Source organism: Pangasianodon hypophthalmus, chromosome 24 (assembly GCF_027358585.1).
Source record: "Pangasianodon hypophthalmus isolate fPanHyp1 chromosome 24, fPanHyp1.pri, whole genome shotgun sequence".
Classification (NCBI taxonomy): Eukaryota; Metazoa; Chordata; class Actinopteri; order Siluriformes; family Pangasiidae; genus Pangasianodon; species Pangasianodon hypophthalmus.
The window spans coordinates 19,125,864-19,153,363 of NC_069733.1; the positions used below are offsets into that span (position 1 = coordinate 19,125,864).

At 44.1% G+C, this 27,500-nt stretch overlaps 1 protein-coding gene across 3 annotated transcripts in view; it reads left to right on the plus strand.

The window, feature by feature from the left end:
• The window catches only part of ap1b1 (adaptor related protein complex 1 subunit beta 1), a 54,939-nt gene that overhangs the window by 20,809 nt on the left and 6,630 nt on the right, over nucleotides 1–27,500 (plus strand). For 2 of the 3 annotated variants that reach the window (XM_053228945.1, XM_034298942.2), the window contains exons 13-22: nucleotides 2,161–2,420; nucleotides 2,579–2,783; nucleotides 5,579–5,599; nucleotides 9,080–9,109; nucleotides 9,533–9,676; nucleotides 11,012–11,157; nucleotides 13,874–14,003; nucleotides 19,325–19,409; nucleotides 21,030–21,116; nucleotides 21,764–21,918. In XM_053228945.1, coding sequence (XP_053084920.1) covers nucleotides 2,161–2,420; nucleotides 2,579–2,783; nucleotides 5,579–5,599; nucleotides 9,080–9,109; nucleotides 9,533–9,676; nucleotides 11,012–11,157; nucleotides 13,874–14,003; nucleotides 19,325–19,409; nucleotides 21,030–21,116; nucleotides 21,764–21,918 — 1,263 coding nt within the window. The remainder of the gene's footprint in view (nucleotides 1–2,160; nucleotides 2,421–2,578; nucleotides 2,784–5,578; nucleotides 5,600–9,079; nucleotides 9,110–9,532; nucleotides 9,677–11,011; nucleotides 11,158–13,873; nucleotides 14,004–19,324; nucleotides 19,410–21,029; nucleotides 21,117–21,763; nucleotides 21,919–27,500) is intronic. The other variant, XM_034298944.2, reaches the window with a different exon arrangement.

Here is a 27,500-nt window from a genome sequence, read left to right on the forward strand (position 1 = left end):
GCCGCATAACCAAAAGCTCGTGACCCCATGGAAGTTCTCAGAGTGCGTGGGAGAACAAGAGTAAGTGCAAAATGGGCTTACTGGATTATTAAACATTTATTTATTTATTTATTTATTTATTTGGCAGCGTCTAACGTCAGCTGACACCAACACAGTCGCTAAAACGTGGCTGTTATTGTAAAGGTCCTCACTGTGAACGCAGCCGTACGAATGATGAGCGTTTTTACCACGAGGTTAGAGCGGTGATGTACGTCATCGAGACGTGTTTGAAAGCAGGAGTCATAGCCCATTTGGCCCGTCTCTAAATCTCACACAAATAAAAGTTCTGGATTTGGTCGTCCTCTGAAGAAGACGGAAGAAAACGCAGAACATGAGACTGTTGTCTCAATGTCTCGACGAAGTAACGTCGAGTTCAGCCTCATCTCATCCGAGCGCTGACGAGCCATGACGAGCGTTCCACAGCTTTCTCAAACAAAACGGGTCAGGAGAGAAACTCAACAGCCTCCTCTTATGTTTCTTTCACTCACTTTACAAATTAATATTAGAAACATCGAATTTTCTGCGCTAATGTTTTGAAATGTTAGTGTGACACATCCAGAGAAACCACGTTTAGATTATTAGAGTGCGTAATATTTTATTCAACAATATTACAATATATTATTGATGTATATCACACAGTAACAGTAATTCTGCCTCATCACACACACACACACACACATGATGAAGACGGATTAAATCCTTCAGCATCCTGGTCGTTTTAATAACTTTAATCAGTTCGGTGTGTTACTCCGTTCCTGAGGTGGAGTGAGGAGATGATGAAGCACCGCCTTCCTGTTGGGAGACTTTGCTTTAGTCATCGTATTCGCACTGTGGCTTTATTAGCTCTCGGATGAAGAGCCGGCGTTCCTCTCAGGCTGTAATAAAACCTCCTCCCGTAGCTCCAGCGCAGGCCGCATGCCCTCCAGCAGCTGATTTGTTCTCGCCGCATGTTTGGCTCTGCTTTTATTGCTACCTTCGCTGTTATTACAGAGCTGAGTTTGTTCGCAGGCCAGCTGATGCATTATTTAGAGAAACGTGTCCTCTCCACGTCCTCTAAGCTTTCAGGGAAATTTATCAAACCCGGCGAAGGTGCAGGGTTTTATTTATTTATTTATTTATTTATTTATTTATTTTTACCTCCATGTCTCCTTTTTCCATGCTGAGCATTTATATGTGCATTAAAGAGCGTACAGCAGCATCGTAAACAGATTAAAGCCACAGATTTTAAACAATATTCAAAGCTGAAATAAAGACAACTCGATGAAAGACAGCATTATGCACAATTCACAGCTCTAAAATCCTCCGAAATAAATATTTACTCCCAACACAACCATCATTTTAATGCCGTTTATTTTCATACACGATGGTGTCTATCAGCACGACTGTCACTCGGCGTTGGAGGAAAATGATCAGCGACAGGGTGGTGTGATGAAGCAGAGTTACTGTAACCACAATGAAGATGATTATTTTCCTATAACAGCACGTCCCTGAGTGTTTTATTCCTCTTACACCACAGCAGCTTACCAATAATTATCATTTTTTATTAATTAAAGAATGACACGTCATACTTTTTATCCGTTTATAGTCACAGTTAATGTTGTGGAAGTCATTTAGTTCTCATTTGCATTATAACAGCCATAAGCAGTCATTTCTCTCTCTCTTTTTTTTTCTCTTGAAGATAAAGATAAAACAAAAAAAAGAAAAACGCAGTTCGACGTTGTTATAGTTGTTACTGAGAAACCACAAAAAAAATCATAAACTCTTCTGTCCTGAAGATGTCAGAAAACTTACAAAAAAAAAAACAGTTACAGCTTTACCTCTGACTGTTACAAAGCGCTGACACTGGAGACTCCTTCCGTAAATGTTACATAAGCATCTCATTCACCGTATCAACGGGCACGTCCCTGTGAATGAGCCGTTGCTATAGAAACGCTAACGTATCAGAATGAGTGCATTAGTATAAACCTGTGCTACTGTCAGAGCTGCTGTTATGGAAAACTAATCAACACCTTCTGACCAATCAGAATCCAGAAACCTCAGTGTTCTATGGTGTAGATGTCGCACAGTGTATGATACGACGCACACACTCGCTCATTTATCTCTGTGCCTGCTCCGTGTCAGGACTCGGATAACCCGGACCTGCGTGACCGCGGATACATCTACTGGCGCCTGCTGTCCACCGACCCGGTGGCGGCGAAGGAGGTGGTGCTGGCCGAGAAGCCTCTGATCTCGGAGGAGACGGATCTGATCGAGCCCACGCTGCTGGACGAGCTCATCTGCCACATCGGCACGCTGGCCTCCGTCTACCACAAACCGCCCAGCGCTTTCGTCGAGGGCAGCCGAGGAGTGCAGCACAAACGCCTTCCTGCCCGCACCGGCTCGTGAGTCTCTCTCTCTCTCTCTCTCTCTCTCTCACACACACACACACACACACTAGTACACTTATACACACTCGTCTAATTTAATATATTAACAAAGAAACAACAGGAAGCATCACATATGTTTTCCTTCTCTCTCTCTCTCTCTCTCTCTCTCTCAGTGGTGAGAGCGCTGAAAGCCCGGATGTCGGCCAGTCAGTGGGCGGAGTCTCCGATGCTCCGCCCGCTGTCATTCCATCCCAGGGTGATCTCCTGGGTGACCTGCTTAACCTGGACCTGGCTCCGCCCACCACTACCGTGCCCTCCGTGCCCCCTGCCATGCAGATGGGGGCCGTCGACCTGCTGGGTGGAGGACTGGACAGTCTGGTAGGTCACATGACCTCTCCCTTCGCCATAGACACTGTATATAGATACGGATAGCAGGCAGGTCACATGACCTCTCCCTTCGCCATAAACACTGTATATAGATACGGATAGCAGGCAGGTCACATGACCTCTCCCTTCGCCGTAAACACTGTATATAGATACGGATAGCAGGCAGGTCACATGACCTCTCCCTTCGCCGTAAACACTGTATATAGATACGGATAGCAGGCAGGTCACATGACCTCTCCCTTCGCCATAGACACTGTATATAGATACGGATAGCAGGCAGGTCACATGACCTCTCCCTTCGCCATAAACACTGTATATAGATACGGATAGCAGGCAGGTCACATGACCTCTCCCTTCGCCATAAACACTGTATATAGATACGGATAGCAGGCAGGTCACATGACCTCTCCCTTCGCCGTAAACACTGTATATAGATACGGATAGCAGGCAGGTCACATGACCTCTCCCTTCGCCATAGACACTGTATATAGATACGGATAGCAGGCAGGTCACATGACCTCTCCCTTCGCCATAAACACTGTATATAGATACGGATAGCAGGCAGGTCACATGACCTCTCCCTTCGCCATAAACACTGTATATAGATACGGATAGCAGGCAGGTCACATGACCTCTCCCTTCGCCATAAACACTGTATATAGATACGGATAGCAGGCAGGTCACATGACCTCTCCCTTCGCCGTAAACACTGTATATAGATACGGATAGCAGGCAGGTCACATGACCTCTCCCTTCGCCATAGACACTGTATATAGATACGGATAGCAGGCAGGTCACATGACCTCTCCCTTCGCCATAAACACTGTATATAGATACGGATAGCAGGCAGGTCACATGACCTCTCCCTTCGCCATAAACACTGTATATAGATACGGATAGCAGGCAGGTCACATGACCTCTCCCTTCGCCGTAAACACTGTATATAGATACGGATAGCAGGCAGGTCACATGACCTCTCCCTTCGCCATAAACACTATATATAATTCTATATATTTTATTAGTTCTGTGTTCCAGTAAAGTCCAGTAAACTAGTGAATTTGCTAATATTAAACACATCTTTTGATCTCTGGATGGATGTCTTTAGATTTTTTTGGAAGATATTTTGATCGTTAAATAGATTTTTTTTTCACCTTTCATCATAGATTTTATGTTTGATCTTCAGACAGATGTTTGGATCGTTTCATCTTTTATTTTTTAGATAAATCTTGTGGCCATGTCCTACTCGCCCCCGTCCTACTCGCCCCCGTCCTACTCGCCCCCGTCCTATCTGCCCCCGTCCTATCTGCCCCCGTCGTATCTGCCCCCGTCCTACTCGCCCCCGTCCTACTCGCCCCCGTCCTACTCGCCCCCGTCCTACTCGCCCCCGTCCTATCTGCCCCCGTCCTATCTGCCCCCGTCCTATCTGCCCCCGTCCTACTCGCCCCTGTCCTACTCGCCCCCGTCCTACTCGCCCCCGTCGTATCTGCCCCCGTCGTATCTGCCCCTGTCCTACTTGCCCCCGTCGTATCTGCCCCCGTCCTACTCGCCCCCGTCCTACTCGCCCCTGTCGTATCTGCCCCTGTCCTACTCGCCCCCGTCCTACTCGCCCCCGTCGTATCTGCCCCTGTCCTATCTGCCCCCGTCCTACTCGCCCCTGCAGCCATCGATGGTTCTATTGAGGTGCTAGTAGCTGAGCTGTGAGTGTGTGGTGCTAATCAGTAGCTTGCCAGTGCATCAGGAAGTGACTTCAGCACACTGATCCAGTGAAATGGGAGTCAGCAGTTACAGCAGCTGGCACTAAACACAGCCGCATCCTGAGAGTAAATACTCCCTCAGCCCGAGTCAGCTCGAGTCACACAACGTTACACACCGCTACACACTGTCACACAGTGTCACACAACGTTACACACCGCTACACACTGTCACACAGTGTCACACAACGTTACACACCGCTACACACTGTCACACAGTGTCACACAACTTTACACACCGCTACACACTGTCACACAGTGTCACACAACGTTACACACCGCTACACAGTGTCACACAGTGTCACACAACGTTACACACCGCTACACACTGTCACACAGTGTCACACAACGTTACACACCGCTACACAGTGTCACACAACGTTACACACCACTACACACTGTCACACAGTGTCACACAACGTTACACACCGCTACACACTGTCACACAGTGTCACACAACGTTACACACCGCTACACAGTGTCACACAACGTTACACACCACTACACACTGTCACACAGTGTCACACAACGTTACACTCCGCTACACACTGTCACACAACGTTACACTCCGCTACACACTGTCACACAACGTTACACACCGCTACACACTGTCACACAGTGTCACACAACGTTACACACCGCTACACACTGTCACACAGTGTCACACAACGTTACACACCGCTACACATTATTACACACCGCTACACGCCTTTACACGTTAAACACTGTTACACAACGTTACGCAACCTCAGCAGTGACACACAGAATACCAGCGATTTTCCAACTAACTGGAACTTCATCAGTACCTTACACTTCCTGTGTGTGTGTGTGTGTATACGGTTCCTGTTTGTGTGTGTATACAGTTCCTGTGTGTGTGTGTGTGTGTGTGTGTGCGGTTCGTGTGTGTGTGTGTGTGCGCGGTTCCTGTAGTAAACGTGTGGTTCGTGTCTTTTCCTCCTCTTGATCTCTCTCCTGTCCTGCTGTTTGACTCTGTGTCTGTTTTTCCTTCTACTTTTTTCTCTGCTCCACCTGCAGATGGGAGACGAATCGGAAACGGTAATGAATTACTGAGAGAAAAGCCACACACACACACACACACACGCACACACACACACAGAGAGAGAGAGAGAGCTCTTATTGGAACTCTTATTGGTTTCCGACACACAGATAAAAGATTAAAATAAAAGAGCAGTGAGATGAGTGACATCATCACCGATGTAGATCAGAAAACGAGGGATTTATTTCTTTCATCACTGAAGCAGCTGCAGTTATGACTCGTGTTTATTGTTTGTTTGTTTGTTTATTTGTTTGTTAGCGCGTTCTGTTCGTTTCCAGACAGATCCACACATCAGCAGTCGTGACGGAGGATGAAAATTTTATCGGTTTATTTAAAATATGTTTCAATTACGCAGCCAGAACAGATTTCGTAGTCTTATTGACCCTGAAGGAAAAAACCCTGACTGTCAGGAGAATTTGTTGTTAAACATTAGAGGGAAATGAGGAAAAAAAAAAAAGAATATAATTTCTGTGTTGGATTGATTTAATATTCACCGTCAGCACAAACCCACACGTTTAAATTCAACTCTTTTTCTAGTTCTATTGTTGTGATTATTCTAGTTCTCTTTATAATTATTCTAATGACTCTAATTCTGATCAGTGTAACTGTAACTCTATTATTCTAATAATAATTATTATTATTTCCGCAGTGACAGATTTCCACACAAACAATATAATTATCTATAAAAATGCTTTACACCACAACGATCGAATCTGATTGGTCAGAAGGTGCGCGTTATTTTCCGTCTGTAACACGACGACGGGTTTATATTAATGCGCTAGCTCAAATACGTTATCGTTTCCATAGTAACAGCTCATTCACAGGGCGGACGCTCCACATAAACTAAGACCAATAATAAACAGATTTTTTTTTTTTTTTTAAAGTGTCGTTTCACAAGCGTATAATTGTTGATGTGGTGACGTTTATGGAAGGAGTCTCGGCTGTAAGCGTCTCAGTCTCAGTTACACTTTCCGTTTTCTCGGTGGAGAGAGGGAGGGAGAGAGGGAGGGAGGGAGAGAGAGAGATAGGGAGGGAGAGAGAGAGAGAGATAGGGAGGGAGGGAGAGAGGGAGGGAGAGAGAGAGAGATAGGGAGGGAGGGAGAGAGAGAGAGAGAGGGAGGGAGGGAGAGGGAGGGAGGGAGGGAGAGAGAGAGAGATAGGGAGGGAGGGAGAGGGAGAGAGGGAGGGAGGGAGGGAGAGAGAGAGAGATAGGGAGGGAGGGAGAGAGGGAGGGGGAGAGGGAGGGAGGGAGGGAGAGATAGGGAGAGAGGGAGGGAGAGAGAGAGAGGAGGAGGGAGGGAGAGGGAGAGAGGGAGGGAGAGAGAGAGTGTGCGAGAGGGAGATAGGGTGGGAGGGAGAGAGAGAGGGAGAGAGAGAGGGAGAGAGAGTGAGGGAGAGAGAGAGAGGGGGAGAGAGAGGGAGAGAGAGTGAGGGAGAGTGAGGGAGAGTGAGGGAGAGTGAGGGAGAGAGAGACAGGGAGAGAGAGAGTGAGAGAGTGAGGGAGAGTGAGAGTGAGAGAGGGAGGCTGGTGAGGGAACGACTGTTTATCGCAGTGAGAACAGGAACTAACTTGTCTCTCAAATGTTCCACAACATTAAATCTAAAAATCTATAAACTGTTAAAATGTGTGACGTGTCGCTCATTAAGTAATTAAACTTTATAATTATTGGTAAATCACTGCGGTATAAGCAGAATAACGCACTCCACACCGCACATCTGAGGGGTAGCGGCACTCGGCTTGCGCGTTGTGCCGCATCACACCACCCCGGCCTGCGTTCTTTTCATATAACTCCACGCTCTGTAAGTGTGTTATTCCTTACATGCTAAAAAATTTTATAAATTAAAATAAAAAAAATGTGATTAGCTTATAGTGTCCTGAAAAAGCTCAAGTCAAATAAAAGTAGTGGGAAAAAAACAGGCTCCACCTTCAAAGATTAATATTAAAGAAAATCAGCCGTTTATTGAAATATTGATTAGATTTATTTTCTTAGCTCTTGGTGCAAATTTCTGTTCTCTTTAAATCACGAATTCATTTAGACTCTTTATGCTGTGTATATATCCACAGTTCTGTGCAAAAGTCTGTATGCTGTAGAGTAAAGACGCCTTCAAAAATAATGAAATTAAATGTTTCTACATTTTAAAAAAATCCTATAAAGAGCAGTAAACAGTAATAAATGAAACAGAGTCAATATTTAATGTGACGATCCTTCACTTTAAATAAATAAAGCAGTATCTGAGGTGCAGTGTGTGCAGGTTTATAAGGAAATGAGCTGGAAGTGTTACTGAGCATCTTGCAGAAGCAGCCACAGTTCTTCTGGAGACTTTGACTGTCGACTCGCTTCTTATTTCTGCAGCGAAACCCAGCAGCCTTCATTATGTTTTTATCTGAAAAGTGTCTCTTATGGAATCTGCTGCTTTCTTTACTGACATACAAACATTTTTCTGTAACGTTTCATTTTGTGCTGGAAAACTAATGTTTGGAATCTAAAATGGTTTTGTACTGAATCAATAATGTAGAAGTCAGAAAATAAACATCTATAACAAAGTTTGTACTAAAAAAAAAAGAAAAATAGCGTTCCTAAGACTTTTGCACAGAGCTGTATGTGCATGTGGAGTTTTTGCCAAACACTCAGACGCGTCTCCTCCACGTTAAAGCTTTGCATCGTTCTCTTCATTTCTCCTCACCACACTCATTCTCTCTCTCTCTCTCTCTCTCTCTCTCTCTCTCTCTCTCTGTGTGTTTTCCCTCCATCAGTCGGGCTCACGCTGCAGGGCGGAGGTGCAGTCTCCTGCTCCACGCTCTGACTATAGCGAGGGAGAGGTGTGTGTAGAGATTCATTAATCATCTCTGATTGTTCTCGTAGTTTAGTGTCTGTGTGTAGAAGCAGCTTCCCGGCTGCTTGTAGATGTTTAGATGATAAATCTCTAGCGCTTGTGCAGCTGAAGGTGTTGCTTCTTTAGCCTCCAAACACCACTAATTCCACAGCTACGCTAAATCGTGTTTGATTGGCTATCACGTGAGCGTTACTGTCTCATAGAGAAACATCTGTAACATGGAAATGTACCTGCTGATACCTTCACGGTGTAACCATGACAACAAGCACGAACAACACTTTAAGCTCATCCTGGATCTTCTTCACTGTAGAAAAATATGTTTAAAAAAAAAAAAACATGACATAGATTTACTCAGATTTACGTAGAGCGCAAAGCAATAACACGACCTGAGATGTAACCATAGCAACAGTCGTAGATATTATCCGGTTGCTAAGTAGTCGCGGTTGACGCCGACGCCGGCGATGCGTCCTGACGTCTGATAACATGTCGATATCAGAGCGCTCTGTTAGACCTTCTACAATTCCTCCTTCCTGTCGTCATTTCACTGCTTCCTGTTTCGCCACCTTCACGCTCCTGAGCTCCACGTCATCGTACGCTAGAACCTCCGGCCGCTCTCTAACCTCCGTCTCTGTGTTTTCCCACAGCTGGGTGGAGACATCGGCGGCAGTCCCGCGGTAAGTGATCACGTCTCTTTCTACCAGATATTTTACGAGGAGATAAAGTCTGGTGTTTAAACGGTTTAAATAATTAACGCTTCCTGCATTCAGGGGGCGGGGCTACGTACGAGCTCAAACCGCTAGTTAACTAGCTGTGTAAATTCATAGCCAATGTTAGGAAGAAATATTCTAATTTGAATATTCGTGAATATTCATGCATATTCATAAATTCTGGCATTTTCTAATGAGGGGATAAAGATGTAGAGACGCTCCGAGGTTGTTGCTTAGACTTTTAAAACGGCAGAAGACAAATGATTAGCTATGGAGAGTGTGTTTATTGTTGAATATGACATGTTTAGGGTGACTTTAAGAAACTAAACGGGTCATGAATTCCTCTGTGTGTGTGTGTGTGTGTGTGTGTGTGTGTGTGTGTGGCTACAGGTGGGCGTGGGTCTCGGGGGCGCTCCTGTGGGAATGGCGGCGGGTCTTGGCGGTGCCCCGGCTGTCGGAGGCGGTCTTGGCGACCTGTTTGATCTGGGTGGAGGTGTCGGCATGGCAACAGGAGCCTACGTGCCGTCCAAAGCGGTGAGTCTGTTAGAGATGGCTCTGTGTGTGTGTGTGTGTGTGTGTGTGTGTGTGTGTGTGTGTGTGTGTTAGTTATAGGAGCAGCGTGAAAGCTGACCGCTCTTCCAGAGTTTAGGTCTGGCGTTAAACTAACACACCTGATCCACTCAGACTTTAGGGAGTTTAAAAAAAGAACATCTGTTAGATCGGACCTGAGACTCTGAACGTCTGTTAGATCAGAACTGAGACTCTGAACGTCTGTTAGATCAGACCTGAGACTCTGAACATCTGTTAGATCGGAACTGAGTCTCTGAACATCTGTTAGATCGGAACTGAGTCTCTGAACATCTGTTAGATCGGAACTGAGTCTCTGAACATCTGTTAGATCAGAACTGAGACTCTGAACGTCTGTTAGATCAGACCCAAGACTCTGGACATGTGTTAGATCAGAACTGAGACTCTGAACGTCTGTTAGATCAGAACCGAGACTCTGAACATCTGTTGGATCAGAACCGAGACTCTGAACATCTGTTAGATCAGATTATAGACTCGGCTAAACCTGAACTAGAAATGTAGCTTTGGCTTCTAACTGAAATAAAACGCACAGGAAATATTGTTATTTATTTATTTGTTTATTTATTGCATGATGTGTTTTAGTTTCGGGGGAAAATGAGAGTGAAAGTGTTTAAATGATTTTTAAAAAAATGATTCTCCTGTTTAAACATCAGACACAAACTCTCAGTCAGTCTCCACAACGAAAATACTAAAAACCGAAATTAAAATATATTAAACAGAATAAATAACAAATATCTCTAATAAAACGCAACTTAATAGGAATGAACGAAACATCACTTCAAACTGAGAATTAAACTGACGTTAAAACTAAAGACTGTGTGAAAATAAAAATTTTAAAACGAGCGAAAGAAGAAAACTTAGCCTAGCGAGCGAAAGAAGAAAGCTAACCTAACGAGCGAAAGAAGGAAGCTAACCTAGCGAGCGAAAGAAGGAAGCTAACCTAGCGAGCGAAAGAAGAAAGCTAACCTAGCGAGCGAAAGAAGAAAGCTAACCTAGCGAGCGAAAGAAGGAAGCTAACCTAACGAGCGAAAGCTAACCTACTAGCGTAGTTATTGTGTAACTCTATAATCGGATGGTTGCTACATAAATCCTGATTAAGGTTAACTTATAGGCGGAGTCTCAGACAGGGCTGTCAATCAAGCTGCTGATTAGAATATTAGGCCACGCCCATTAGGACATAATTAAGTGCATTGTCAAACACACAGTAATATTTACACTCTGTATCATGTGACTTCATAATGAAAGCTCCGCCCACAACCTTGTCGGTCCGTGGCTGTGCAGGTGTGGCTGCCGGCGATGAAGGCTAAAGGGCTGGAGATCTCGGGAACGTTCGCTCGGCGTGGTGGTGCGATCCACATGGACGTGTCTCTCACCAACAAGGCCATGAGCGTCATGACCGACTTCGCCATCCAGTTCAACAAGAACAGGTGAGACACAGAAGAACAGGTGAGACACAGAAGAACAGGTGAGAGTCCGAAGGACAGGTGAGACTCTGAAGAACAGGTGAGAGTCAGAAGGTCAGGTGAGAATCTGAAGAACAGGTGAGAGTCAGAAGGACAGGTGAGAATCTGAAGGACAGGTGAGACACAGAAGTGAGACTCTGAAGGACAGGTGAGACTCTGAAGGACAGGTGAGACTCTGAAGGACAGGTGAGACACAGAAGTGAGACTCAGAAGGACAGGTGAGACTCTGAAGGACAGGTGAGACTCTGAAGGACAGGTGAGACTCTGAAGGACAGGTGAGACTCTGAAGGACAGGTGAGAGTCCGAAGGACAGGTGAGACTCTGAAGGACAGGTGAGAGTCAGAAAGACAGGTGAGAGTCAGAAGGACAGGTGAGAGTCAGAAGATGAAGGACACCACTGCTCTCCTCTCCGTTACACATGATTTCCACACCTCTCTCACGCTCCTCTTCTTCTTTTCGCTTGTTTTTTTTTTTTTTTTTTTTTTTTTGTCATGAATAAGTCTGTGAGATTTAGAAGCCGTTCTGTCTCCCGCTCACACACGAGCCCGTGAGAAGTGCGCTAGGTCGCGTCCCGGGGCGTTGGAGTGATTTACGCTTCAGCTCGTTATTCTGCAGGTCCACAGGTCACGAAGATGAAGACCTTTCAGAGACCTTTTCTGTCGATCCGAGCAAATCCAGACCGACCCTGATCAATAGATCACTCCGTCTTCGTCCTGACGTTTCTGCGTGTCTGCTGCACAAACGTGGAGATCGCGAGGTCAAATCCCAGCAACGCGACAGCCGTCCCCTCATGCTCTCTGTGTGGGCGGAGCATACTATCTCTCTCTCTTCCCCTGTCAATCACTGCGACGCTAGCCAATCGCCAGCATCTGTGACCTCATGTATGCGGAAGAGGGCGGATAGCTCTTTCCTCTTAGTGAGTGTGTTTCCTCCGAGTGTGTTTCCTCTGTGTGTTTCCTCTGAGGTCGGCCGGCTTCACGTGTCTCAGAAGAAGCGCGATAGTGTTACAGTTACGATATAACGTAACGATAAAGTTTACAGTGGCTTCATAAAGTGATTAAAAACATAAAAAAGCAAAACACACCTGATGCACCTGAAGGATTCTGTGTCCTTCATCTTCTAGAAGTCAGGTTAAAAAACCGTGCTGTATTTTTTTCATAGTTAATTAAGAGAAGGTCCACCGCCATCTTTCTCCGACCAAAGTGACTTGAACGCACCTGATGTCGTAATTGCGACTTCCCAACTCGTAAATACGAACTTCCCAGGAGGACTTGAACTCACAGTCAAGCCAAGACTTAATTAGGGAGAAGATCAAGGGGGGAAAAATGCAACAAAATCAGCAGAAGAGCTAAATGACATCTGGAATGATTGACAGCTGCGTAGGTGTTTTAACCTCTCCAGTATTATTAATGGATCCTCTGGAAGCCCCGCCCCTTTCCTTCCTTCCTCTTTCTTACATTAATAATTTTACAAAACGAACATCATTTAATTAAGTTTACATTGATTAGGTTTGCGCTGAAATTCTGGCTGAAAATGGTTTAAAAAAATAAACTTGTCACTTTCGGTTTTTCGGCCCCAAGAGAAAAAAGGCAGAACGATTTCCTTACATATGGTTTTATTTATTTACTTTTTTATTTATTTATTTAGTCTTGTGTTCTTTTAGCTTCCTTTTTCATCTTTTATTTTTCTTTGTTCTGTTATTTGCTCATTTGTAAAGCACTTTAAATTGCCAGTGTGTGTGAAATGTGGATCTGATGAAGTATCCGATCTAACAGATTACAGGTAATGTTAATGGTAATGTTGATTAGACAGCGATTACTCTTTTTATTCTTTATTTGCTCTCCTGCGTCCGTCATCTTAGAAGACTCCTTCACACAGTTTGAGCAAATCAGCAGTGAAAATGTCGGCCATGTCAAGCTTCCTACGAGGGACATTAGACATTTCCCAGTCTACGTCATATCAGAAGGGTCTTTCGCACTGCGGGAACCTTTTCATAGTACCGGAACTAATTGTGGAACTACCCACTTTTTAGCGTTTTCGCACCTCCGGAACTGGGTGTGATTTTAGTACCGACTGCCTTTTTCGAGAACCAGATGAGCTCCTACTCCGGAGCAGGGTCTAACCTCTAACAACTGGTACTATCCGTGACGTAAGTAGACGTTGATTGGCCAAACGCATAGGAAATCGCCCTCACCCGCCATGATTTAAACCGCCGTGTAAACATACTGTAGTGTCGACTTATTCCACAAGTATGGAGAACAGCGATAGATGGACGCGAGACACGACAAACACACAGCTCCGATCACAGCGTCCTCCATCCTCCGGTTGTTTACGTTGTTCTTCTTTGTTTCCGTTGTTGAACGCCGCGCACAAATGACGCCGCTGTCGACCGGCTTACGTCACTTCCTAGTGCCCGCTGTCGGTGCGAATGCAACCCTTTAAACGGTACTGCGAAATAGTTCACGCAAAATCGCCCAGTACTTTTAGTACCGTAAATTTACTTCTGGAACTAAAGCGGTGCGAAAGGCCCTAATGTGTTTGAGTGAGGAAAGACGTCCGGTTCCGACTAACAGAACCATGTTCTCTCTCTCTCTCTCTCTCTCTCTCTCTCTCTCTCTCTCTGTGTGTGTGTGTGTGTGTGTGTGTGTGTGTGTGTGTGTGTGTGTGTGTGTGTGTGCAGTTTCGGATTGGCTCCCGCTGCTCCTCTGCAGGTCCTGACTCCTCTCAGCCCCAATCAGACGGTGGAGGTGAGCCTCCCGCTCAGCACCAACGGCCCGGTCATGAAGATGGAACCTCTGAACAACCTCCAGGTAACGTTCCCACAACGTTTCACACCTCATCAAACTCACACTTGTGTATTTATTTGAGATGTGGTGATGAATGTGTACGATTCGGTGTCTAAGGGTGTGTGTCCAAAAAAAAACCCAAAAAAAACACAGCTGAAGAACGATATTTTTCACAAAATGGAGGACGAGTTTATAGTTATTTTAATGTTAGAAGCTCAGAGGAAGGAAAAATATCTATCCAGCATGTGAGAGCTTAAACGTGACTGATTTATTTTTTTTTAGTTTTTAACTCGTCTGAGAAAACACACCTCACGCTTGGTTCCTCAGAGTAGCACTGGCTCATCACTTGTACCAGTTATTTGTGTGTGTGTGTGTGTGTGTGTGTGTGAGAGAGACGTTTTTCTGTTCAGTATACACTTTGTGTACGTTCTACATGCGTGAGTGATTTTGTCCATCATCAGCTCTCGTAGACTGCTGTTCTAAAAATAAAGTGTGTTAGAGCAGCAACACGTCACTCACACTGCACAGCTGCCGGGAGGAGATAAACACACACACACACACACACACACACACACACACTCTCGTTACACACTCATTACACATCACCATTAGAGTATCTCACTCTCTGCTCCTCTCTCGCTCTATCTCTTTCAGACTATCTGTCTCTCTCCCCTCCTCTCTCTCTGTCTCTCTCTCTCTCTCTCTCTCTATCTTTCTTTCTCTGCTCCTCTCTCTCTTTTAGACTCTCTCTCTGCCTCTCTTTCAGACTCTCTCTCTGCCCCCTCTCTCTCTCTGCCTCTCTTTCAGACTCTCTCTCTGCCCCCTCTCTCTCTGCCTCTCTCTTTCAGACTCTCTCTTTCAGACTCTCTCTCTGCCCCCTCTCTCTCTCTGCCTCTCTTTCAGACTCTCTCTCTGCCCCCTCTCTCTCTCTGCCTCTCTTTCAGACTCTCTCTCTGCCCCCTCTCTCTCTGCCTCTCTCTTTCAGACTCTCTCTTTCAGACTCTCTCTCTGCCCCCTCTCTCTCTCTGCCTCTCTCTTTCAGACTCTCTCTCTGCCCCCTCTCTCTCTCTGCCTCTCTCTTTCAGACTCTTTCTCTGCCCCCTCTCTCTCTCTGCCTCTCTCTTTCAGACTCTCTCTCTGCCCCCTCTCTCTCTCTGCCTCTCTCTTTCAGACTCTCTCTTTCAGACTCTCTCTCTGCCCCCTCTCTCTCTCTGCCTCTCTTTCAGACTCTCTCTCTGCCCCCTCTCTCTCTGCCTCTCTCTTTCAGACTCTCTCTTTCAGACTCTCTCTCTGCCCCCTCTCTCTCTCTGCCTCTCTCTTTCAGACTCTTTCTCTGCCCCCTCTCTCTCTCTGCCTCTCTCTTTCAGACTCTCTCTCTGCCCCCTCTCTCTCTTTCAGACTCTCTCTCTGCCCCCTCTCTCTCTTTCAGACTCTCTCTCTGCCCCCTCTCTCTCTGCCTCTCTGCCTCTCTCTTTCAGACTCTCTCTCTGCCTCTCTGCCTCTCTTTCACTCTCTCTCTCTGCTTCTCTCTTTCACGCTCTCTCTCTGCCTCTCTGCCTCTCTCTTTCAGACTCTCTCTCTGCCTCTCTCTTTCAGACTCTCTCTCTGCCTCTCTCTTTCAGACTCTCTCTCTGCCTCTCTGCCTATCTCTTTCACTCTCTCTCTCTACCTCTCTGCCTCTCTCTTTCAGACTCTCTCTCTGCCTCTCTCTCTCTCTTTCAGACTCTCTCTGCCTCTCTCTCTCTCTCTCTCTCTCTCTTTCAGACTCTCTCTGCCTCTCTCTCTCTCTCTCTCTCTCTCTCTTTCAGACTCTCTCTGCCTCTCTCTCTCTCTCTCTCTCTTTCAGACTCTCTCTGCCTCTCTCTCTCTCTTTCAGACTATCTCTCTCTCTCTCTCTAGAGCGTTATTCTCTCTTTCTTCTTCCTCCTCAGTGTTTGTACAGTTATTATATCTCTGAGATGAATTTCCTCTCCTCCTGATCGATCAGTCCGCGAGCTCCTCCCACAGCAGAACCGCAGTCACTTTGTGGAAGAGTTTGTTTAAAGTGAGCTGAACATTAAGAGCTCGGGGTTTTGCTGCTCCCTGACGCTCTGAGCTTTTAGCCCTGAGGTAGTGGCTTTAGAGAGACACACAGATCACACACACAGGATTAGAAAGTTCTGGAGTTCTCAGTGTAGTGGGAAGTTTGCTGGCTCTGGACGCAAAATAACTCGCTCTGTTTCCCCGGCGCTCTACTGCGCTCTACGCACATGCGTACAAAACGCTCAGAAATCCTCGTTTTAACTCATTAATTGATGTCTTCTTGTTGTAATGAAGTGGTTAAAATACATTTTTCAAATATGTTATCGTTTCTATAGTAACAGCTCATTCATAGGAGCTTGTACGGCGGACGCTCCAATCGTAATAAACAGATCAAAAAACGTAATCGTAACGCAATCTTTAATGCGGTGGAGTTTTCTGTAAGGAGATATTTATTTAACATTCATGGAAGGAGTCTCCAGTGTCAGAGGTGAAGCTGTGACTTCAAGTTTTCTGACATCTTCAGGACAGACGAGTTTACGTTTGTTTTTTTTGTTTTTTTGTCGGTGGTTTCTCTGTAACATGACAAGCAGCATTTTTTTTTTCTTTTTTCTTTTGAGAGGGAAAAAAAAGGTGAGGGAGCGAGTGTTTGTAGCTGCTGTAACGTAAGAGAGAACAGGAAATAACTCGCTTCAGGGATTTCCCACAATATTAAATGTAACTAAATGTTAACTAAACTAAATTAAATGTAAAGCTGCTGTGGTGTAAGAGGAATAAAGCACTTCAGGATGTGCTGCTAGAGGAAAATATGAAACGAAACGAAATGAAATGATGTTATTACAACTTGCTTCTTGCTCGTCTCCACGAACGCAGCATTAATTTAGCCGTGTTTCAGCAAACAGAAATCGAATCTAATTTAATCGTGATTCTGCTCGTCAGAGCAGCTGAAGGAGCAGAATAGACTCTGTGTGTGTGTGTGTGTCTGTGTGTGTCTGTGTGTGTGTGTGTGTGTGTGTGTGTGTGTGTGTGTGTGTGTGTGTGTGTGTCGCATGCTGCCAGTATAAATTATTCAGAGCGTGAAACTCTCCAGCCGTACACGGCTCATATTTTTTCCCTTGTTTATGCAGCGTGGTCTCAAATGGATGCTGCTCATGACCTTTACACACACTCCATTACCTATGACGCGCGATACGAACACACTCTCGCCGGCGCGTTACTACATCAGACAAGTTAAAAAAATAAATAAATAAACAGCATAAATTTAGGGATCTGGACCTGAATTTCTATAAAGCTGCACAAATAAAACAGAACTGAACTGAAGCTTCGGCTGAATCAGTAACAAAGTCAGATGTTGATTCAGTAAATCAGATACAAAAGTCTTTGAATTAATAGATCATTAGTAGTTATGGACTGAATCAGTAATGAAATTGCAGACTCCGAATCAGTCTGAAGCAGTAAAATTACAGGCTCAGTGGATAATTAATGACGGTATAAGTGCTGAATCAGTGAGTCAGTAATACATTAATTAACTCCATATAAATGAAAAAAGAATCAGTAAAGATTAGAGACTCTGAGTCAGTGGATCAGTAATATAGTAGTAGTTCTGAATTAGTGAATCAGTAGTGAAATAAAAGACTCTGAATCAATAAATGAGCAGTAAAATTTTGAGATCTGAGTCAGTCAAACTGAATCGGTTTACTGACTCAGACTTCAAATAGCAACAGACTCTGAGTCAGTGAATCAGTGATGGTAATAAATTCAATCATTGAATCAGTACTATAGTAGTTGACTCTGAATCAGTAATAGGTCTGAATCAGTGGATCAGAAGTCTAGTAATAGGCTCTCAGTAATCTAGTAATCAGTTCTGAATCAGTGGATCAGTAGTATCGTAACAGATGCTGAATCAGTGAATCAGTAATATGGTAATCGACTCTGAATCAGTGGATCAGTGATATAGTAATAGACTCTGAATCAGTAATAGACTCTGAATCAGTAATAGTAATAGACTCTGAATCAATGGATCACTAATATAGTAAATGACTCTGAATTGGTGAATCAATAATATAGTAATAGATGCTGAATCAGTAATAGACTCTGAATCAGTGAATCAGTAATATAGTAATAGACTCTGAATCAGTAATAGACTCTGAATCAGTAATAGTAATAGACTCTGAATCAATGGATCACTAATATAGTAAATGACTCTGAATTGGTGAATCAATAATATAGTAATAGATGCTGAATCAGTAATAGACTCTGAATCAGTGAATCAGTAATATAGTAATAGACTCTGAATCAGTAATAGTAATAGACTCTGAATCAGTGAATCAGTAATATAGTAATAGACTCTGAAGCAGTAATAGATTCTGAAGCAGTGGTTCAGTAATAGTAATAGACTCTGAATCAGTGAATCAGTAATATAGTAATAGACTCTGAAGCAGTAATAGATTCTGAAGCAGTGGTTCAGTAATAGTAATAGACTCTGAATCAGTGAATCAGTAATATAGTAATAGACTCTGAAGCAGTAATAGATTCTGAAGCAGTGGTTCAGTAATAGTAATAGACTCTGAATAAGTAATAGACTCTGAATCAGTGAATCAGTAATAGTAATCGACTCTGAATCAGTGAATCAGTAATAGTAATCGACTCTGAATTGGTGGATCAGTAATATAGTAATAGACTCTGAATCAGTAATAGACTCTGAAGCAGTGAATCAGTAATAGTAATAGACTCTGAATCAGTGAATCAGTAATATAGTAATAGACTCTGAAGCAGTAATCGACTCTGAATCAGTGAATCAGTACTATGGTAATGGACTCGTTTTAGTCGCGACTGTAAATAAATGTAATTTATTATGAAATGTAAATAAAGTGATATAAAGTACACGTACATGTGCTCCGTGGTGAACAGCATCGGAGTGACGTGTTGAACACAACGCTGTTTTTTGAGCGAAGGCATTCACGACTTTATCTGTTCAGCAGCACGGACACGAGAAGATAAGATTCCTCAGAGAACGATGTTGTGTTGCTCTGCTCTGAAATCAGACCGCAGGTTATTAAGGTTCGTACAGGATACAAAGCAGGAGAAAAGGAAACGTTACGAGCTTAAAGCCGCAGAGATCAGTTCAGTTCATTCCAACATTTAAATCTGTTTTTCCTTTTGTGAAAGTTTGATGAATGTGTACCGGTGTGTCTCTAGATCTTTCATTTTAACAGAGATTAATGATGTTTAATGATGTTTTACGTATTTAATGTCTATTTAATCCAGCAGTTGAAAATGGATCGAAGTCTCACAGATGTGTTTGATGCTGTGTCTCCGTCTCTCAGGTAGCGGTGAAGAATAATATTGACGTGTTCTACTTCAGCTGCCAGTACCCCATCAGCATGCTGTTTGTCGAGGATGGGAGGATGGGTAAGTGTGTGTGTGTGTGTGTGTGTGTGTGTGTGTGTGTGTGTGTGTCCGTCTGCAGTAAGAGCCCGTCTCCTCTCTGACACTTCAAACCTAACGTGCGTCAGCGGAGGAGCTTCAGATGGCGATGACGTCAGTCGCCTGATGAAATATATTACGTCGTGTCCTTGGGTCTTTGTGGTTTCCTGATTTGCGTGAGAGTGTGTGTGTGTGTGTGTGTGTGTGTGTGTGTGTGTGTGTCCTGCATTCTGATACAGCATGTGGTTCGTATTCATGTTTGCATTCAGATCTTTGTGTTTTTGTCAAACATGTTAGCGTTCACCTTTAAGCCAGGTTGATGTTAATCTCATTTCATGCTTACTGTAAAGTGGGCGGGGCTAATCGTGGGTGATCACATGATCAGTGATCACATGATCATCATGATCACTGGTTGTGTGCGCTGAGTACCAGACTGATCATTACTGTGTTCATACGCAGCAGATCAGCGCTCACACATTACTCACACTGACCAAACTGCACCTCTGCTAACAGTTAGCTGTAGTATATGCTAGAGAGAGAGAGAGAGAGAGAGAGAGAGAGAGAGTGTGTGTGTGTGTGTGTGTGTGTGTGTGTGTGTGTGTGTGTGTGTGTGTGTGTGTGTCCATGTCCACCCTCCTGTAGTTCCTCCAAATGGAGGCTGGAGTGTGTCTCTGTGGGAAGTGCTGCTGAACACAGAACTGTTCTCACTCCTTATGTCCTGTTCATTATTCTCTCTCTCTCTCTCTCTCTCTCTCTCTCTCTTCTTCTGTCTTTCTGTCTCTCTCTTCTTCTCTGTCTGTCTCTCTCCTTCTGTCTTTCTGTCTCTCTTCTTCTCTGTCTGTCTCTCCTTCTCTCTTTCTGTGTCTCTCCTTCTCTCTTTCTGACTCTCTCTTCTTCTCTGTCTGTCTCTCTTCTTCTCTCTTTCTGTCTCTCTCTTCTTCTCTGTCTGTCTCTCTCCTTCTCTCTTTCTGTCTCTCTCTTCTTCTCTGTCTGTCTCTCTCCTTCTCTCTTTCTGTCTCTCTCTTCTTCTCTCTTTCTGTCTCTCTCTTCTTCTCTCTTTCTGTCTCTCTCTTCTTCTCTGTCTGTCTCTCTCCTTCTCTCTGTCTGTCTCTCTCTTCTTCTCTCTTTCTGTCTCTCTCTTCTTCTCTGTCTGTCTCTCTTCTTCTCTCTTTCTGTCTCTCTTCTTCTCTGTCTGTCTCTGTCTCTCTTTCTTTGTCTATGTCTCTCTCCTTCTCTGTCCATCTGTCTCTCCATCTGTCTCTCCTTCTCACTGTTTCTCCCTCTCTCTCTTACTCTGTCATTCTCTGTAACTGTTGTTCTTCTCTCTCTCTCTCTCTCTCTCTCTCACACACATGCTCTGTCTTTCTCTCTTGTTCTCCTTCTCTTTTTCTTTCCCACTCTCTCTCTCTGTCTGTCTCTCCTTGTCTGTGTCTTTCTGTCTGTCTCTCTCTCTCTCCTTCTCTGTCTCTCTCCTCCTCTTCCCCCCCCACTGTCATTCTCTGTCACTCTCTTATTCTTGGTCTCTCTCTCTCTCTTACTCTCTCTGTTTTTCTCTCTTTTGTTCTCTCTCTCTCTCTCTCTCTCCCTCTCTCTCTCTCTCTGTAGATCGTCAGTTGTTCCTGGGTACCTGGAAGGACATTCCCAGTGACAGTGAGACTCAGTTTCAGATAAAAGACTGTCACCTCAGTGCAGGTGAGTTGATGGGAGGATATACACCTTTCACAGGTAACACTGGAAACACACACACACACACACACACACACAGAGGACCTGTAAGAGGAACTCAGAAGAACTGTTTTCAGGGACATGGACCCAGAACAGGAACTGTGGGGGCGGAGCTTGCTGTACTGATTATTTCTGATTGGTCAAATGAAGGCTTTAACAGTTTTTTCAGTAGAGCTAACACAGACTGAGCCACTACACTCTCTTCTTCAAGTTCTTCTGCATGACAGAATAGATACACACACACACACACAGGGTTATTACTTCCTCTCGGTTTCTTGCTCTACCACTCCAACACTTTTATTCTCTCCCTCTAATCCAGCTCAAACATGGAGAAGAAAAGGCGATTAAGCAGCATATGTTTGAACTGTAAGGACAGCATGGTGACCTTCATAATTAGAGGATTAATTAGAGGAAGTGGACGTTGTACTTGTTCCTCACTGCAGTTTAATTGAAACGAGTGAAAGACGCTGAACAATCAGAGCGGAATTATGAAGTCCTACGAGGTCATGAAGTTTCTCTCCGTCTGGCAGGAAGTTAACGGCTGCAGAACCCGAAGGTAAACAGAGTGTTAGTCGGTAGTTTTAAGGCGTGTGTTTTGTTCTCTCCGCCCACAGACGCCGTCTGTAACAAGCTGCAGGGCAGCAACGTGTTCACTGTGGCCCGACGCACAGCCGACGCCCAGGAGCTCCTCTACCTGTCCCTCAAACTGACCAACAGCATCTGGGTGCTCGCCGAGCTGCGCGTACAGAGCGCCAACCCCAACCACACGGTACGGAGAGAGGGAGAGAGACAGGGGGAGGAGAGACTGAGGAGGAGAGAGAGACAGATGGACAGAGAGAGAAAGCAAGAAAGATGGGGTATAAGGAGAGACTGAAGAGGAGAGAGAGATGGAGAGAGAGAAAGAAAGCAAGAAAGAAAAAGACGGGGAGGAGAGACTGAGGAGGAGAGAGTCAGATGGACAGAGACAGAGAGAAAGAAAGACGGGGAGGAGAGACTGAGGAGGAGAGAGAGACAGATGGACAGAGAGAGAGATACAGAAAGATGGGGAAGGAGAGACTGAGGAGGAGAGAGAGAGACAGATGGACAGAGAAAGAAAGACAGGGGCAGGAGAGACTGAGGAGGAGAGAGAGACAGATGGACAGAGAGAGAGATACAGAAAGATGGGGAAGGAGAGACTGAGGAGGAGAGAGAGTGGGACATAGAGAGTGGCACAGAGAGGATGAAAGAAAGAGAGAGACATAAAGGGGGGACAGAGAGAGAGAGACAGAACAAAAGAGAGAGACACAAGCAGAAGGAGGAGAGAGAGAGGACGAGAAACAGAAAGACACAGAGGGTGACAGAGAGAGACATAGAGCGTGGGAGAGAGAAAGAGAGAGAGAGAGAGACAGAAAGACAAAGGGTGAGTGTGTGAGAGAGAGAGAGAGAGAGAGAAAGAAAGACAAAGGGTGAGTGAGAGAGAGAGAGAGAGAGAGAGACAAAGACAAAGGGTGTGAGAGAGAGAGAGAGAGAGAGAGAGAGAGAGAGAGAGACAGGTGGGTGTGATATCTGATGACGGATGAAAGGAGAACATGGTGTTAGAAGACAGGAAGTGTTCAGGATAAGAACAGGACTGTGATTATAGAAAACTTTACTGTCCATCTGTGTGTGTGAGTGTGTGAGTGTGTGTGTGTGTGTGAGTGTGTGTGAGTGTGTGTGTGTGTGTGGTAGAGAGTGTGTGTGTGTTAGAGAGTGTGTGTGTGTTAGAGAGTGTGTGTGTGTTAGAGAGTGTGTTAGTGTGTGTGTTAGTGTGTGTGTTAGTGTGTGTGTTAGTGTGTGTGTTAGTGTGTGTGTGTGTTAGAGAGTATGGCAGTGTGAGGTGTGTGAACAAAGAGGAATTAGAGAACTGTTTCTTTGTTTCTATAGTGACACTGAATACTGCTTCTGTCACACACACACACACACACACACACACACACACACACACACACACTCATTCTCTCTCTCTCTCACACACACACACACACACACATTCTCTCTCTCTCTCACACACACACACACACACACACACACTCATTCTCTCTCTCTCTCACACACACACACACACACACACTCATTCTCTCTCTCTCTCTCACACACACACACACACACACACATTCTCTCTCTCTCACACACACACACACACACACACTCATTCTCTCTCTCTCTCTCTCTCTCTCTCTCTCACACACACACACACACACACACACACACACATACACACACACACACACACACTCATTCTCTCTCTCTCTCTCTCTCTCACACACACACACACATTCTCTCTCTCTCTCTCACACACACACACACACACACACACCTCTTGCTATAAGAGTCCCCTCATTTATAATAGATGAGCTGATTTAGGGGCTTTCTCTCTCTCTCTCTCTCTCTCTCTCTCTCTCTCTCTGTCATTTCCTTTCTTTTTGTTTCTGCTCTTTCTCTCTGTCTGTCTGTCTCTCGCTCTGTCACTGTCTGTCATTCTTTCTGTCTCTCTTTATCATACTCTCAGTCTCTTATTCTTTCTGTCGCTCTCACTCCATCATTTCATCTGTCTGTCATTCAGCCTCTTTCATTGCACCATTCTCTTGGTCTTTTTTTTTTTACTGTTCTTTCTGTCTCTCTCAATTCATCACTCTCTGTCTGTCCTTTTTTCTGTCAGTCATTCTTTCCGTCTGTCCCTCTCGCTCCATCCATCTCTGTGTCATTCTTTGCTCTATCTCTCTCTTGATCAATCATTCTTTCCGTCTCTCTCATTCTATCACTTTCTCCATCAGTCGCTCTGTTGTTTCTTCTGGCTGTCAGTCTCTCCCTCTCTCTCTCTCTCTCTCTCTCTCTCTTTCTCTCTTGCTTTATTCTCTCAGTCTGTTCTTTCAGTCTCACATCATCATCCTAGCCTTCTTTCTTTCTTCTTGTCTCTTGCTCTCATTCTTTCCATCATTCTTGCTCAGTCTCTTTCATTCTGTCTGTCTATCTCTATTTCTGTCTTGCTTTGTCATTCCTTTTCACTGTTCTGTCACTCTCTCTCTCTCTCTCCTTTTCTTTCTCACTGTATTCTCTTTTTTCTGTCACTCTCGCTCTGCCTTTTGTTGCTAGCGCTCTCCGTTGTTCTCTCTCCCTCTCTCTCTCTCTCTCTCTCTCTCTCTCTCTCTCTCCTGCAGTATTAAAGTTGTGGATGTACAGCTCCATTTTTCTTTAATGATAAAGAACAGATTGGTAACTTGTGTGTGTGTGTGTGTGTGTGTGTGTGTGAGAGAGAGTGTGTGTGTGTGTGTGTGTGTGCGTGTGTGTGTGTGAGAGAGAGAGAGAGAGAGAGAGAGTGTGTGTGTGTGTTTATTTATATTGTGGTTGTGTGTGTGTGTGTGTGTTTCCTGTATATTAATACGTGTCTTTACCTGTTTCGTTTACGTGTGTGTCCTCGTCTGTGTGGGAAAACGGCAACACAGGATCTGGAGGTTGGAGTCATTTTCTGAAATCTCTCTCTGTTTTTTTTTTTTTTCTTTCTTTTTTCAGAATTTAATTTGTTCATTCGTTTGTTCATGCACGTTTCTGTTTGCACTCTTCTCTCCGTGTTTTATTCCTGAACCTCCAGTTAAAGAGAAACAGTTTTAGAGTATTAAAATCCTCAGCTGTAAATCGAATTCAAATGTGTTTTTCTTCCTGATTAACCCAGAAGTGAAAGTAGAAGAAGATCGATCAGCCAAGTGAACAGATTTTTAAAAGACTGAAAGAAAACTTGCTCCTGAATAAACATGCTAGCTTTGCAGAGACGTGCTGTCGGAGTGTGTTAGCTAAACACCAAGCTAAACACCAAGCTCAGCGATTAGCCGCTGTCGCTCTGTAAAACACGCGAGTAAATAAATATCTGTAAACAACAGGGACTTTAAGCAGCGATGGCTGTAAAGACGCCCACAAGTTCAGCCACAGGGTTAAGAGTCGTTGCTTAGTGACGTTTTAGTTTACAGCATGAACTCAAATTTAGTTTCTTTCACTGTAACCATGGAAACTAAAGTCACTAAGCAACGACTGTAACATTAAGATATCTGAGTCGACTTACGGTGATGGTTCTGGGTCTTGGATATTATTACGAGTTTCCTAGCTACAGAAAAAAGGAATCGATTATACGCGTCTTTAACCGAATTGCTGTGAACGCTGGAATGTTATTTCGTGTAAATCTAATTCAACATATATTAAAAACGTGAAATTAGCTCGCCTCGATCTCACCACGTTTGGCAGATTTTGGTTTAGAAGCTAATTTAACACTTTAACGCTGGTTATACTCCGTACGATTCCAGCAGTCTCACTTTTTTTCTATGTATTTGTTTATTTATTTATTTATTTAACGATTATTACTCATCACACTGTACGAGATGATCGCGATAAAATCTTGGCAGAAGATTTCTTCTATAACAGACTGCAATAACGCAGGTTCTCAACGTCAGATCATACGATTAAAGAAAATGACTAGGTTCTGCCGAAAGCGCGAAATAGTTTCACGTTGTTGTAACGGTAAATAAACTCGATGAGCTAGCTTTAGCTAGCTATACCCCTGGAGGCTGACCCTTTCGGTCCTGTTGCGATAGAACCGTGATGAGACGTGACGTTCTTTCTTCTAGCTCAGTTCAATAAACCGCACTTCTTTTAAATCTCGTAGGTTTCGTTTGCGTTTCGTCAACGCCACTATCGTATGTGGAGCTGTCCTGCGCGTTTCGTGTAATCCGACACCGTGCTTCTATCGAGGGATTTTAGTCGAGCGTCGTAGCAGCGTTCACTCTCTGAGAAAATGTTCTGACAGAACTTCCACTGTCTGCTCACGACCAGAAATGATCTTTCGTGATGATGCGATTGTTTCTGCGACAGCAAACTCAGGCTGAATATCGTACGATGTAACGGCTTAACGAACATGAGATCCTCAGTGCACTATTTTAGGAAATTATTTAATTGAGAAAGTCACCTTAATTTTTAAATAAAGCAGGTGTATACAGTTCTGTGTGAAAGTCTCAGGCACATGCAAAGAAATGCTGTAGAGTAAAGACGCCTTCAAAAATAATGAAATTAAATGTTTCTACATTAAAAAAATCCTATAAAGAGCAGTAAACAGTAATAAATGAAACAAAGGCAGTATTTAATGTGACGATCCTTCACTTTAAATAAATAAAGCAGTATCTGAGGTGCAGTGTGTGCAGTTTTATAAGGAAATGAGCTGGAAGTGTTACTGAGCATCTTGCAGAAGCAGCCACAGTTCTTCTGGAGACTTTGACTGTCGACTCGCTTCTTATTTCTGCAGCGAAACCCAGCAGCCTTCATTATGTTTTTATCTGAAAAGTGTCTCTTATGGAATCTGCTGCTTTCTTTACTGACATACAAACATTTTTCTGTAACGTTTCATTTTGTGCTGGAAAACTAATGTTTGGAATCTAAAATGTTTTTGTACTGAATCCATAATGTAGAAGTCAGAAAATAAACATCTATAACAAAGTTTGTACTAAAAAAAAAAAAATAAAAATAGCGTTCCTAAGACGTTTGCACAGAGCTGTATAGATAGATAGAGAGTTTGGTTTGGTGAAATGCTCGTCACAAAACGAAAGCACTTGTGCTGATTGACTTCATTTGCAGTAGATTTTTAGCGAAGCCGTTTCCTTTAAGCCGTGTTTATGCTTTTATCTAAACAAAAACACTAACTCTCTCTCTCTCTCACACACACACACACACACACACGACCTTGTTTATAGGAATGTTACCGCTTTGCCCTGCAGCATCGTGTGTGTGTGTGTGTGTGTGTGTGTGTGTGTGTGTGTCGATCCTGCTGCCTCTGATCACATGACTCTCCCTTTGAAGTGCTGTTTCCCTAATTTCTGACTGTTCCTCGTCCCCATGGCAACGAGGCAGATAACGGCGCGGGTCTGTTCCTCTTTCCTCTGCCCCTTAAAGTAGCGTTTTGTAGACGTGAATGATCCGATTGGCTTTACAGCAGCTCCGAACGTCTGCGTTAGTCACGTCAAAGCTGAATAAAGTGAATAAATATAGTGAATATTTACTGTAAATAATATGTAAATATCATAAAGTCATGCCTTTCAGTTCTGCATTTAGGAATTATTTACCTCTCCGGTTCCGTCCTGAGCTTGGGTTAGTGTCTGTGCGCGTTCTCGCCGTGTCCGCGTGCGTTTCCTCTCCGGGTTCTCCGATCTCCTCCTTCATCCCGATGCAGCGTTCCCGGCGTTCCTTTAAGTGATCAGAGTGACGCAATAAACCTGATTTACACAAATAGAGAGGAAAAAACTGCTGTTATAGAAATAATAAAAAAAAATTCAACACCTTCTGACCAATCAGAATCCA